Source organism: Hypomesus transpacificus, unplaced genomic scaffold, assembly GCF_021917145.1.
Source record: "Hypomesus transpacificus isolate Combined female unplaced genomic scaffold, fHypTra1 scaffold_352, whole genome shotgun sequence".
In the NCBI taxonomy this organism is placed as follows: Eukaryota; Metazoa; Chordata; class Actinopteri; order Osmeriformes; family Osmeridae; genus Hypomesus; species Hypomesus transpacificus.
In genome coordinates, this window is record NW_025813876.1 from 71,497 (window position 1) to 85,418 (window position 13,922).

The 13,922-nt window shown below is 50.2% G+C and overlaps 2 protein-coding genes across 2 annotated transcripts; one reads left to right on the top strand and one right to left on the bottom strand.

The window, feature by feature from the left end:
• Positions 1–1,261: 1,261 nt before the first annotated feature.
• si:dkey-27j5.5 (GTP-binding protein Rhes) lies at positions 1,262–2,994 on the bottom strand. Its single transcript, XM_047016360.1, has 2 exons — positions 2,233–2,994; positions 1,262–1,990 (listed from the first exon to the last, which is right to left on the bottom strand). Exons 1-2 carry the CDS (start codon positions 2,894–2,896, stop codon positions 1,452–1,454), a joined length of 1,203 nt encoding a protein of 400 aa, XP_046872316.1. The 5' UTR covers positions 2,897–2,994; the 3' UTR covers positions 1,262–1,451.
• A 2,780-nt stretch (positions 2,995–5,774) lies between these two features.
• On the top strand, positions 5,775–13,769 carry LOC124464492 (mycbp associated protein; the record flags this gene model as incomplete). Its single annotated transcript, XM_047016371.1, has 16 exons — positions 5,775–6,036; positions 7,150–7,271; positions 7,372–7,537; positions 7,616–7,722; positions 7,935–8,003; positions 8,085–8,157; positions 8,448–8,563; positions 8,821–8,971; positions 9,700–9,818; positions 11,021–11,148; positions 11,342–11,450; positions 12,160–12,352; positions 12,650–12,837; positions 12,989–13,135; positions 13,260–13,361; positions 13,618–13,769. Coding segments are annotated over exons 1-16 (2,009 nt in total), but the record flags the coding sequence as incomplete, so codon positions are not given.
• Between the last annotated feature and the right edge of the window lie 153 nt (positions 13,770–13,922).

Below are 13,922 nucleotides of genomic sequence, written 5' to 3' on the forward strand. Positions count from 1 at the left end.
TTCTTTCTCTTCCTCTCTCTCCCTTCCTCTCTCTCTCTCCCTTCCTCTCCCTTTCTCTCTCTCTCTCTGTCTTTCTCTCTCTCCCTCTCCCCCCCCCCCCCCCCCCCCTCTCTCTCTCTCTCCCCCTCCATCGCCTCCTCCCCTCAGTGGGTGCTCCATCTCTCTGTGACCCTGAAAGACAGACGTCAACTGTGTAGTATCCACGACTACATCCCCGTATCCATGACTACACCTCTGGATTCACACAAGATGGTGTCTCTGGACCCCCCACATACACCTTTACACACACACACACCTCAAGGCCTTTACACACACAAACTCTCTCTCTCTCTCTGAAAGCAGACATGTGTTCGCACAGGCACATGCACACCTAGGCCCCAGTGCAGAACATACAATACCACACTTGGGGCTCCTTACAGATGTAACACACACACAGACACACATAAACACACACACACACAGACACACATACACACGCACGCACACACAAGCAGGCCATGTCCAGCCTTGATGTGTTGACACATGAGTCATGGTTGACTTCCTCACTTCTAGTTAACCTTTTTTCCTTTTACACACAAACACACACACACACACACTCACACACACTCACACACACACACATGCAGCGGGATGCTGGTGGGCTGGATGGACGTGCACAAACACACACACACATACACACACACCTACATACATGCACAAACATACACACACATTCACACCTACATACACGCACAAACACACACACAGATTAACAGATGCAGCTGAAGAAAGAGGGATGTTGTGTGTGGGCCAGCCAGACACTGATGGCAATCACGACTTCACTTCAGACAATGCTGCCTTCCTGTCTCTCCTCTCACAACACACACAGTCACACACACATACAAGCACACACACACAGTCTAACACACGTACACTTTCATTCACAGAATCGCACACAGACACACATTCTTTGACATTGTGAATTGTAAAGCGTGTTGTGTAACAAAGGTGAAAGTCTATAACTAAACACCCACACTCTCTCTCTTCCACTCGAACACACACACACACACACACAACCATACATACTCACCCACTCGCTGTATCTTTTGCTACTTACCTGAATGGGGAACATACATGCATGTACTCACAAAATCCCACACACTTGGAATTAAATGATAATAAATGTCTCAGGATTAACAGCAACATCGTTTAAATATTTAAAAAGTGTTTTATTTCGAAACTTTTATTGGACATCTGTACAAGATAGACATTATTACTCAATCCACATAGGTTATATGCAAAACACGCTTCTTAAGAATCGAGTGCACCAACATCACTCACAATTTGCCTAAATTAGCCATCTCTCCGAAAACACTACAGCCTTCAGCGCTTCCATCATTTGCCTATACTGTTTCACACCCAAACACACGTTTTGGTCTAGCCTACAGTTTCCATCAAAATGTTTTAGTGATTCATTGAATTTGACACTTTTCCAACGGCCTGCTAGTCTTCCTGTCCAAGCCAGGGCCGAGGACTTTACGTAGATCGGTGTTAAAACTCGGTCTCCGCGCCAGCGGATACAGCGCCCCGCACGGAATCTCAGAACCGGGAGCCTGGCTCTCTCTGTCGGTCATCCCACCAGTCCTTATCGCCTGGTACGACCGGATGGAGACTTTACGGTGCTGCGATGGTCCGGTTTCTGTAGGCAACCCGCCTTTCTTAGCCAGGGTCTCGAATACATCCTCCAGATTAGTGCTGTCTTTAGCAGATGTCTCGAAGTAGGCGCAGGTCTCACCGAAAACTTCTAGCACCTCAGCCCGAGATATGAGCCTCTTTGCCGGGGGCAGGTCCACCTTGTTAGCGCAGATCACCATGGGCACCCGCGCTGTCTGACCCGGTACAACTGACTTCAGGAGCTTGGTTTTGGCCACGACGATCTCCTCGCGTAGGGCGCACACCTCTTCGAAGGAGCTCCGGTCGTCCAGACTGAAGACAAGCAGAAATATGTCACCTGTGGAGCGCGAGGAGAGACGAAAACGTGAGCGTTCAGTAATTCCACAATCTGGACAGCTGCTTTTACGCGTGTTCCCATTTTAAAATAAAGAATTTGCTCATTCCTATAAAACTAATAAGCTATCATTATAATATACGAGCTGCACGGCAAAATCAAATAAACTAGGCAATAAATAAAAAAGATAGCCTACAACATACAACAAAACACGATTCCTTTTAGTTTCCCTCCCCGTTACGCACCGGTAAGGATGGAAAGTCTCCGCTTGGCGGGGAAGCTCCTCTCCCCGGACGCGTCCAGGACGTCGATCTGGTAAGTCTCTCCGCGGATGTGGAAGAGTTTTCGGAGGAAGTCTTCCGAAGTGGGCTCGTACTCCTCGGCAAAGCCGTCCCGGAGGTAGCGGCGAAGAATAGAGGTCTTACCGACCCGAGGCGCTCCAAGAACCACCATCCGTTTAGAGTTCTGTGGCTTGGTGTAGCAAGGCAACTCCCGGCGCTGTCCTTGTCCGAGTTCACGCAGCCTGGTCTGGCCCTGAAGCACCAGAGCGGTCAGCTGGTCCAGCGGGGACTTCTTGCACGGATGCCCGCCGGAGGTGTTCAGTTGGCGGCAGCCTGAGCTTGAAGACAACGTCACCCTCGCTTTCTTCTCCTGGTGCTTCCACTGAGAAGTTGCCATCTTGAGGAGCCCCATGCCGGCTTTCAACCCAGAGGAGCTTAGATGCTGGGTGGCGCTTTGATAGGCTAGCAGGACCTTACCGGAGGGGCCAGCCGGTCTAGTCCCAGGAAATGGAGACCCGACTAGTGGGCAACCGACCTGGTGGGCTGAAGGTGTGGTGCTGGGGTGTTTATTGGCGGAGGGGTTCCCGGTAACCTCCATGTAGGGGTGAGAGTCGGACGTGAGGGTCATGTGAAATCCAAGCGGACTACCTCGTTGCTCTGTGGACCAGTGAGCTGCCCAGGGGAGCGGACACTCTACATGCACCGATTGGGTTGTGTCGCGCGCCTTCAGGCTGTTGGTGGTTTGACAATCAGAGGCTGCTCTCGCTGCTTTTATACCCACGCGCACAGCTAGTTCACGTCACGACTGGGAATCTGATCTGGCGTGTGTGCCAAAGAACGAGAGGCAGCTAAATCTTTTTTTGCGTTTTGGACGTCCATATGGACGTCCATAGACTGACGGCGATGGCTGCTGATCTTTGCATGGATGGACGGACGGCGATGCTGTTCAGAGTGCCGTCCATAGAGGGAGCAGATATTTTGGACGGCGATGGATTAGCAGGGACGTCCCTCGTGCCGTCCATAGAGGGAGCAGATATTTTGGACGGCATCATAGCCGTCCATATGGACGGCGATGCTGTTCAGAGTGCCGTCCATAGAGGGAGCATATATTTTGGACGGCGATGGATTGAATGTTTAGCAGGCTGTTGAGCTAACAGAACTGCCGAAGGCTACCATAGCATGTAGCTAGCTACATTAACTTTGGATGACTCAATCTTTTGTCAAGTTAATTTGTATGAATTGCATGTTAGTGCAATATTTACGCCTTTATTCTGTTTTTTTTTACATAATCAGCAGTATGATCTCATGACAATATAGACTTGAAAAACAATATGTTATGGTTTGGGTTTGCCTATAGGCTACATATATTTTAATTATTTCGAGAATTGTTAATAAAGACTCATTTAAAATTTTAAAATTTGGAGTGTTAGGCCCATAGGCTATTACGTTTTGCATTTGTCTCCGCTCAAAGTGGTTCGTGCGCAACATTGGAGCTACTGACTGGTGGCTCCAAATCCACCCATAAAACACTTTAAACTGACGGCTTCAAAGACCTAAAGGGCAATGTATTTCATAGGGTCATAACACAATGTTAAAATCTTAATTGAGTCTTTATTAACAATTCTCGAAATATTTAAAATATATGTAGCCTATATCTAGGCAAACCCTAACCATAACATATTGTTTTTCAAGTCTGTATTGTCATGAGATTATATTGTTGATTGGCCTACTTTTGTATGTTAAAAATAAAATAAAGGCGTAAATATATAGCCTTCACTTAAATGCAATTAATACAAAATAACGTGACAAAACTTATTGAGTCATCCACGGTTGCTGTAGCTACATTCATGGTAGCCTTTGACGGCTTTGGTTTGGCTCAACACATCGTATTGTGTTTTGCATTGGTCTCCGCTCCAAGCGAGTGTTTGTTGTTTTGCGTTTGTCTCCGTGCGCAAAGTTCGTGCGCAAGATTGGAGCTACTGACTGGTGGCTTCAAATCCACCCATAAAACACTTTAAACTGACGGTTTAAAAGACCTAAATGGCAATGTATTTCATAGGGTCATAACACAATGTTAACATTTTAAATGAGTCTTTATTAACAATTCTCGAAATAATTAAAATAAATGTAGCCTATAGGCAAACCCAAACCATAACATATTGTTTTTCAAGTCTATATTGTCATGAGATCATACTGCTGATTATGTAAAAAAAACAGAATAAAGGCGTAAATATTGCACTAACATGCAATTCATACAAATTAACTTGACAAAAGATTGAGTCATCCAAAGTTAATGTAGCTAGCTACATGCTATGGTAGCCTTCGGCAGTTCTGTTAGCTCAACAGCCTGCTAAACATTCAATCCATCGCCGTCCAAAATATATGCTCCCTCTATGGACAGCACTCTGAACAGCATCGCCGTCCATATGGACGGCTATGACGCCGTCCAAAATATATGCCAAAATATATGCTCCCTCTATGGACGGCACTCTGAACAGCATCGCCGTCCATATGGACGGCTATGACGCCGTCCAAAATATATGCCAAAATATATGCTCCCTCTATGGACGGCACTCTGAACAGCATCGCCGTCCGTATGGACGGCTATGACGCCGTCCAAAATATATGCTCCCTCTATGGACGGCACTCTGAACAGCATCGCCGTCCGTCCATCCATGCAAAGATCAGCAGCCATCGCCGTCAGTCTATGGACGTCCATATGGACGTCCAAAACGCAAAAAAAGATTTAGCTCCTACTGCAAAGAACCGTTTACCGAGCGCAGAGTGGCAAGAGCGGAAAGCCCGTCGTGTTCTCAAGGAGAACAGCGAGTTTCCAGTGAAACTGGAACATAGAGGCTGTGCACGCGCTTGTGCCAAGTCCAACGGGCGGGTGTATCTACTCATTTATTTTTTCGTTAACTAACTAACCCATCAACAATGAAAGCATTTGATTTTCCAAATAATTAGGTAGCCTATATCATGTAAACAATAACAGCCTAATATTTAGGAAGTGCAAGAAGACTTCTAAGAACACGTGAACTCAGTTAGGCTAGAATATGATATCATGTACATTTCCAGAAAGACATGCTGTAGAAAATGAGAATAAATTAAGGAGACAAAACATTAAATGTTTAGGCTAACTCCAGCATTTTGTCTCTAGCCTATAGCAGGTAGACACAGCCTCCATGAAACATGGTGACTAGTTATTGAATCCGTGTTTATCGTCGTACATATTTCACACCATTAGGCCTACTAGACAATACAAAATAAAAAAAATATTTCTTTTTGGCATCACTTTCACCAAAGGGTGTCCGTTTCTCATTTTTGTGTTGGCCGACACGAAACTCCTTCTGCCTTTAACTGGCAGTTTCACTGTCAGTGTGTGTGTGTTGCCATGGCTACAGCCAGACACTACTCCATACCAGAGTTTGTAGCTAGCTCGCTAGCATGTAAACTGGACAGGAACGGTGAAGTCGTGCCAAAAAGTAGTGATAGATAGATTTTTATTTGGATGGTATTTAGATAAGACAACTAAAAACTGGTTAATTACTAAACCAGCTAATTATTTTTAGTTTTGTCGCCACCGAATCCACTGTTCCCACCAGGAACTTCAGCTGAGTAGCTGCAGGACACTGTCCGTTACCCACCACTTGCTTTTTGTTTTTGTAAAGAGGCCCAACAAAACCTTTATCATAACGAACATGGCAAGTCTAAGTAAATCTCAAGGCAAGACTGCAAAAAAGGAGGCGAGGCCCCGAAGCCCACCAGGTACGCGTGTAACTATCTAGCAGAGAAAACCAATCTCTCTCTCTCTCTCTCTCTCTCTCTCTCTCTCTCTCTCTCTCTCTCTCTCTCTCTCTCTCTCTCTATCTCTCATCAAGAGGCTGCTGTCCTGTCATGTTTCCCAGAACATACACACTCTGAACAGACGGGGGAACAGGAGGAAGGGAGAGAAGGAAGGAGGGTAGGAGGGGGGGAAGGGAGGAGAGGGGGAGGGAAGGAGAAAAGCGAAGGTCGGAGGATGAGGGATTTTTGGTGGTCATGGTAACAGCATACAGGCACTGTTGGAGAGACGAGTAGAATTGCATAAGGGTGCCAGTGATCCAGGTCCCAGTGTGTGTGTGGTGTCTGTGTGTGAAGTGTGTGAAGTGTGAAGTGTGTGTTTGTGCGTGTGGGTGTGATTTATTCAGCTCCACTTCTTCTCTGGTGGTCAGCAGGTCAGAGAGTGATGCATCATGACTCATTACTTCTCACTGCTGAGTGTGTGTGTGTGTGTGTGGGTAAGTTTCAGCGATGCAGAGTATGTGAGTTTGTGAGAATATCTGAGATGCTTTTGTGAAAGTAGATGAGGGTCAGTTTGTTCTTATTGCTCTCCTCCGCCTTCTCCTCCCTTTCTCTTCTTCCTATCCCATAATTTCTCTCCTTTTTCTTCTCCTTCTTTCCACTCTCTCTCCCCTCCTCTCTCCCGTGCTCCTGCCCTCCTCTCATCCCTCCCTCCTCTCCTCTCTCCCCCCCCCCCTCCCCTCCCTCCCTCCCCTCCCCTCCCCTCTCCTCTCCTCTCCTCTCCTCTCCTCTCCTCTCCTCCCTCCCCTCCTCCCCTCCCTCTCCTCCCTCCCTCCCTCCCTCTCCTCTCTCCCCTCCTCCTCTCCTCTCCCTCCTCCCCTCCCTCTCCTCCCTCCTCTCATCCCCTCTCTCCCCTCCTCCTCTCCCTCCCTCTCCTCCCTCCTCTCCTCCCTCCTCTCCTCCCTCCTCTCCTCTCCTCCCTCCCTCCCTCCCCTCCCCTCCCCTCCCCTCCCCTCCCCTCCCCTCCCCTCCCCTCCCCTCCCTCCCTCCCTCCCTCCCTCCCTCCCTCCCTCTCCTTCTCTCCCTCCTGTCCTCCAGAGAAGAAGACCCTGAAGGCTTCAGAGGAGATGTCGTGTGTCAGTGAGCAGCATGCTCCCAGCCCCCCTCTTAAAGGGGAGGACATCCAGGCCCTGGCCATTCGCTCTGAGGACTTGAAGAAGGTACCGCAACATCCCCACGCCCACGTAGCCCTGTCCCTAAAGCTACTGGGTGTGTGTGTATTTAATGTGTGTGTCTGTCTCCGTGTGTGTGTGTGTGTAGCTGCGGGAGCCCCAGCCCCCCAGTGGCCAGCAGAAGCCGGCGGCGATGATGCGTGTCCTGGTGCGTAAGCCACGCCCCCCCGAGGAGAGCAGGAAGGGACAGAGAGTGGTGGTGGTGGCCCGCCCCCTCGCTCAGGCCTCCACCAATCAGCCGCTGGACTACACAGGTGAGCTCTGTCCAGGGCTGTCATTGGTTGTTTCCCTCTGTTCAGGACTCTCATTGGTTGTCTACCTCTGTCCATCAGGTCCTGGAGGTCCTCGGTTCGATGCCCAGGGAATGGTCCTGCCCCACAGCATTCTGGGTAGTCTGGAGGACTTCAGAAGAGAGATGGAGGCCAGGGGAGAGACAGAGGTAAGGAAACACTTTCCACTTCTCTCTCCTGTTTCCTCTTACCTGTCTCACCTCCTCTCTTACCTGTCTCACCTCCTCTCTTACCAGTCTCACCTCCTCTCTTACCTGTCTCACCTCCTCTCATACCTGTCTCACCTCCTCTCATACCAGTCTCACCTCCTCTCTTACCGGTCTCACCTCCTCTCTTACCTGTCTCACCTCCCCTCATCCAGTTGCTGAGTCGTATCCCAGACACCCAGAGAAGACGCCCCCAGGTGGTGGGAGGTCAGAAGGGAGCCGGAGTCCGGGGCCCCTCGTTCCCTGCCCCCCCTCCCCCCTGCGCTCCCCCTCCTCCCCCCTCTCCCCCTCAGCTCCAAAGGGAGGTCCAGAGCCACGCCCTGCAGCACTGGCACAGCCACATGAGGCAGCGCAGACGCCAGCAGGACTTCATTTCTAGTGAGTCTGGACTGCAACTACCAGCAGGAGGCTTCTTCACAATCATGTGGAGAGGTTGTTGATGAATCCCTCCCTCCCTCCCTTTACATTTAGTCATTTAGCAGACGCTTTTATCCAAAGCAACTTACAGTAAGTACAGGGACATTCTCCCCGAGACAAGTAGGGTGAAGTGCCTTGCCCAAGGACACAACGTCATTTGGCACGGCCGGGAAACCGGGCAATCAAACCGACAACCTTCTTCTAGCCTGATTCCCTTAGCCCTCTGACCTCCCTCCCTCCCTGTGGTGTAGATCTTCTCCAGAAGCCAGTGGAGGGCTTGTTGATGAACCAGAGTAACAGCTTCAGGCAGACCCAGGAACAGAGAGAGCTGCTGTCCCGAACGCTGCCTGCCATCCACCCAGGACATGTACACACATATACACATGTTTATATATCTGAATATATACATAGATATATATACAGATCTATAAACCATATAAACTCCTGTGTCTCTGCATCCATCCATGTGTGTGTGTGTGTGGTGTGTATGATGTGTGATGTATGAATGTGTGTGTGTGATGTGATGTGTGTGTGATGTATGAATGTGTGTGATGTATGAATGTGTGTGTGTGTGATGTATGAATGTGTGTGTGTGTGATGTATGAATGTGTGTGGGATGTGCAGGGCCAGCGTGTGGGCAGTGAGTTCTGGAGTCTTCCTGAGCAGTTTGGGGAGGAGCTGAGTGGCGTCAGGGCCACTCTGACCCAGAGCCAGAGAGGACGACAGCAGCCTCTCACACATGGAGCACAGCCTGCCAGCATCCGGCACGAGTCAGGTACACACACACACACACACACAAGACACGTGTGCCCATGTGTGCATGCACGTGTCCGTGTGTGTGTTCATGTGTGTTCATGTGTGTGTGTTCATGTGTGTATGTGTTTTCATGTGTGTGCGTGTGTTCATGTGTGTGTGTGTGTGTGTTCATGTGTGTGTGTGTGTTCATGTGTGTGTGTGTTCATGTGTGTGTGTGTGTGTGTTCATGTGTGTGTGTGTGTGTTCATGTGTGTGTGTGTGTGTGTGTGTTCATGTGTGTGTGTGTTCATGTGTGTTTGTGTGTGTGGGTGTGTGTGTGTGTGTTCATGTGTGTGTGTGTGTGTGTGTTCATGTGTGTGTGTGTGTGTGTGTTCATGTGTGTGTGTGTTCATGTGTGTTCATGTGTGTGTGTGTGTGTGTGTGTGTGTGTGTGTGTGTGTTCATGTGTGTGTGTGTGTGTGTGTGTGTTCATGTGTGTGTGTGTGTGTGTGTGTGTGTGTGTTCATGTGTGTGTGTGTTCATGTGTGTTTGTGTGTGTGGGTGTGTGTGTGTGTGTTCATGTGTGTGTGTGTGTGTGTGTTCATGTGTGTGTGTGTTCATGTGTGTTCATGTGTGTGTGTGTGTGTGTGTGTGTGTGTGTGTGTGTGTGTGTGTGTTCATGTGTGTGTGTGTGTGTGTGTGTGTGTTCATGTGTGTGTGTGTGTGTGTGTGTGTGTGTGTGTGTGTGTGTGTGTGTGTGTGCTGCAGGGAACATTCCCGTGGAGGTGTGTGATGGAGCCAGGCGTACCTGGGACCATAGTGTGTACCTGAAACACTGCAGACAGGAGCTACGAGACGTCCTCAAACACCTGGACGTTAGCCAGCCTGTAGGACACACACACACACACAGAGACACACACACACATGATGAAAAACACACACACACACAGAGACACACACACACATGAAGAAAAACACACATACACAGAGACAAACACACACATGATGAAAAACACACACACACACAGAGACAAACACACACATGATGAAAAACACACACACACACACACAGAGACAAACACACACATGAAGAAAAACACACACACCCACACACAGAGACAAACACACACATGATGAAAAACACACACACCCACACACAGAGACAAACACACACATGATGAAAAACACACACACACATACACAGAGACAAACACACACATGATGAAAAACACACACACCCACACACAGAGACAAACACACACATGATGAAAAACACACATCCAGACCTCCAAGCCACCCCCCTGTCCTCCTTCCCAGCCAGCATGCTCTGTCCCTGGACGCCACAGCTGGCTGGATGCCCCTGGATGTTCTGAGCCCTGCTCTAACCAGTAAACCAGTACAACCCCCCCCCCCCCCCCCCAACACACACACACCTAGTGAAATACACACGCACAAACTCTCACTTGATGACTCCTCCATACGGAGAGCAGGTGCTGATCACACCCCATGAACAGTTGAAGTAACAGCCTCAGTCTACACCCAAACACACACACACATACTACTCAAAGTAATGTCAGACAGCAGTTATGAACGTCTCAGATGTGTGCACACGTGTGCGTGTGTTCATGTGTGGCCACGTGTGTGTGCGCGTGTGTAGGGGGGGGGGGGGGGAGCAGAGACATACAGATTGTCCTGTAAGGCGGTCTGATGGGACCAGATGGGACTGTGACAGACTGAGAGAGGCAGGGGAGGGAGGGAGATTCATGGCAGTGAAAAACAAACAGAATGAGAACAGATGAAGAAAGAGGGAAGGAGTATAACAGAGTAGACAGAAGGAGAGAGAGAGAGAAAAGAGAGAGAGAAGAGAGAGATGAAGGCCAGATGGATGGAGTGAGACAGGGTGACATGGATGGTCACATTGCAGAGTTCAAGATATGGAAAAAAGTGTGTCTAGCCGAGATGGACTGTGATGCTATTGTTAGTGGTGCAGAGGATTGGTACTAGAAAGTATTGTTATTGTAGAGTATTATTGTAGCTGTAAAATATGATTACCTTAATAAAGTTGTGTTATTGTTTATGTACCCCCTAGGAAATGGATGGGTTGGAGGTTATTGGCTCTGGACAGCCCTTCACGTCTGTCACAGTGGAGCGGAGCCCCCTATTGGAGGAGGAGGAGAGGGGGGAGGAGCTAAAGGAGACAGAACAGAAGGAGAACCAGTAAGAAAAGCTTGATCTCTCTGTCTGTACTGTCTGTACTGTACAGGAAACCTCAATCACTTCCGGTGCGTTCCATTTGACACTTCCGGAGATCCCGACTCGGTATGTCAAACGGAACGCAGCATTAGAATGCTATTTAAGGACATTTTCCAAAATTCTAAAGAATTTGTCTCTATCACTTCCTGGTCCCCAGTGACCCACTTGCCCAGTTTGATGATGTCATGCTGGTTCCGGTGCTGGTTCCTTCTCTGAGATTCTGCGGCCAGCGAGCCCGCTGGACTGGAAACGGCACCTCTCACAAGGTGCACACACACACACACACACCTCAAAGCTCTCTGTGTGTGTGCAGGGTGAGGTAAAGCTGTGTGTGTGTGTGTGTGTGTGTGCAGGGTGAGGTAAAGCTGTGTGTGTGTGTGTGTGTGTGCAGGGTGAGGTAAAGCTGTCTGTGTGTGTGTGTGTGTGTGTGTGCAGGGTGAGGTAAAGCTGTGTGTGTGTGCAGGGTGAGGTAAAGCTGTGTGTGTGTGCAGGGTGAGGTAAAGCTGTGTGTGTGTGCAGGGTGAGGTAAAGCTGTCTGTGTGCAGGGTGAGGTAAAGCTGTCTGTGTGTGTGTGTGTGTGCAGGGTGAGGTAAAGCTGTCTGTGTGTGTGTGTGTGTGTGTGTGTGTGTGTGCAGGGTGAGGTAAAGCTGTGTGTGTGTGTGTGTGTGTGTGTGCAGGGTGAGGTAAAGCTGTCTGTGTGTGTGTGTGTGTGTGTGTGCAGGGTGAGGTAAAGCTGTGTGTGTGTGCAGGGTGAGGTAAAGCTGTGTGTGTGTGCAGGGTGAGGTAAAGCTGTGTGTGTGTGCAGGGTGAGGTAAAGCTGTCTGTGTGTGCAGGGTGAGGTAAAGCTGTCTGTGTGTGCAGGGTGAGGTAAAGCTGTGTGTGTGCAGGGTGAGGTAAAGCTGTGTGTGTGCAGGGTGAGGTAAAGCTGTCTGTGTGTGTGTGTGTGTGTGTGTGTGTGTGTGTGTGTGTGTGCAGGGTGAGGTTGGCCTCAGTGCCCGGGTGCTGTTGGAGGCGTTGGAGGGAGAGAGCGTGTCTTCTGACCTGCAGATCCACAACGAGGGCAGCACGGCCATCTACTACAGCTGGCAGCGCCTGCCTCGACCCTGCAGCTTCCCACACACACACACACAGACACACACACAGCACTTCTACTTCAACACCTCCACAGGTACGCACACACACACACACACACACAGTTCCATTCAGTAGGAGAAGCTACAATAGGAACACCTGCCCAGCAGTATTATGACTATGTTGTTGTGTCTCTCTCGCTTCCTGGCTTTCAACCTTCCCTCTCTCTCACACCTCTCCTCCTCTCTCACACCTCTCCCCCTCTCTCTCTTTCTCCCCCCTCTTTCATACTTCTCCCTCTTCCCTCTCTCTCTCTCTCTCTCTCTCTCTCTCTCTCTCTCTCTCTCTCTCTCTCTCTCTCCCCCTCTCTCTCTCTCCCCCCCCCCCCCCTCAGGAGTGATTCTGCCAGGTGAGACCCAGAGGGTGGAGTTCATCTTCAAGTCGGAGCGTGCGGGCGTGCTGGGCGAGGCGTGGCGCTTCAACACCCACCCGGTCCTGATGGGCGGAGCCTCGCTGCAGGTCATCCTGCGCGGCGTGGCCCTCTGCCAAGACCGCACCGCCGACCAGCGGCTCGCCATCCAGGTGTGTGTGTGGGGGGGATGGGGTGTGTGTGGGGGGAATGTATGAATGTTAATAATTTAATGACACAATGCAATGTTTAATATGTCCTTGTTTGTGTGTGTGCGTGTGTGTGTGTGTATATGTGTGTACATGTGTGTGTGTGTGTGAGCAGAGGGAGCTGGAGCAGAGGGTGGCTGTGACGGTGTGTCGCTCGTTGGTGTGTGACGTGTTACGAGGGGTCCGCACCCCAGAGAGACCCGGCTCTCCTGCTGAGCTCTACACCACAGAAGAAGAACACTTCCTCTCCAGCAACCCTCGGGTACATGACACACCCCAGCTCTACACCACAGAAGAAGAACCCTGTACCCCGCAGCACAACCAAGCTCTCTGTCTCTCTCTCTCTCCCTCCCTGTCTCTCCCCCTCTCTCCTGTCTGTCTCCCAGTTGCAGTACCAGTATGAGACTGTGGAGGCGCTCAAGGCTCTGTGGCAGCAAGTAGCTGCAGCAGGAGAACCCTGGGACCTCTCAGTCACCACGCTCCGGCAGGTATACACACACACACACCCTCTAACTGGTACACACACACACCCTCTGACTGGTACACACACACACACACCCTCTGACTGGTACACACACACACCCTCTGACTGGTACACACACACACACGGGTACAAGCACACATGAATGCAAAAAACATGCACACACAGACTTACACACAGGCACAAACACATGAACACAGAACTCATGCCCTCAGAGAGCAAGGGTGGTTCCTAAGCAGGGTCCTGTGTGCTGCGTGTCCCAGGTGGTGCTGGCCCTGCCCCAGGGGGAGGAGGGCCCCGAGGTAGCCCAGGACGGCCTCACCAGAGAGGGGGCGCTGGAACACTACAACTCCCTGCTTCTGCAGCTCGCTAGGCCGCAGCACACGGGCAGACCTTTGCCTCAGACTTCTGGAGGGTGAGAGGAGAAAGCACACACACACACTGCACACACACACTGCACACACACACTGCACATACGCAATGCACACACACACACTGCACACACACCGCGTACTCACACACACAGACTGTGCTGCCACCTGCTGTAGAGAACATATACTGCACTATA

Bases quoted from the DNA above. Each gene is read 5' to 3' on its own strand.
- si:dkey-27j5.5 (XM_047016360.1), bottom strand. From the start codon at position 2,896: ATGACCCTCACGTCCGACTCTCACCCCTACATGGAGGTTACCGGGAAC. The intron at 1,991-2,232 runs GTGCGTAACGGG...CGCGCTCCACAG, and splicing joins GAGACTTTCCATCCTTACCG to GTGACATATTTCTGCTTGTC.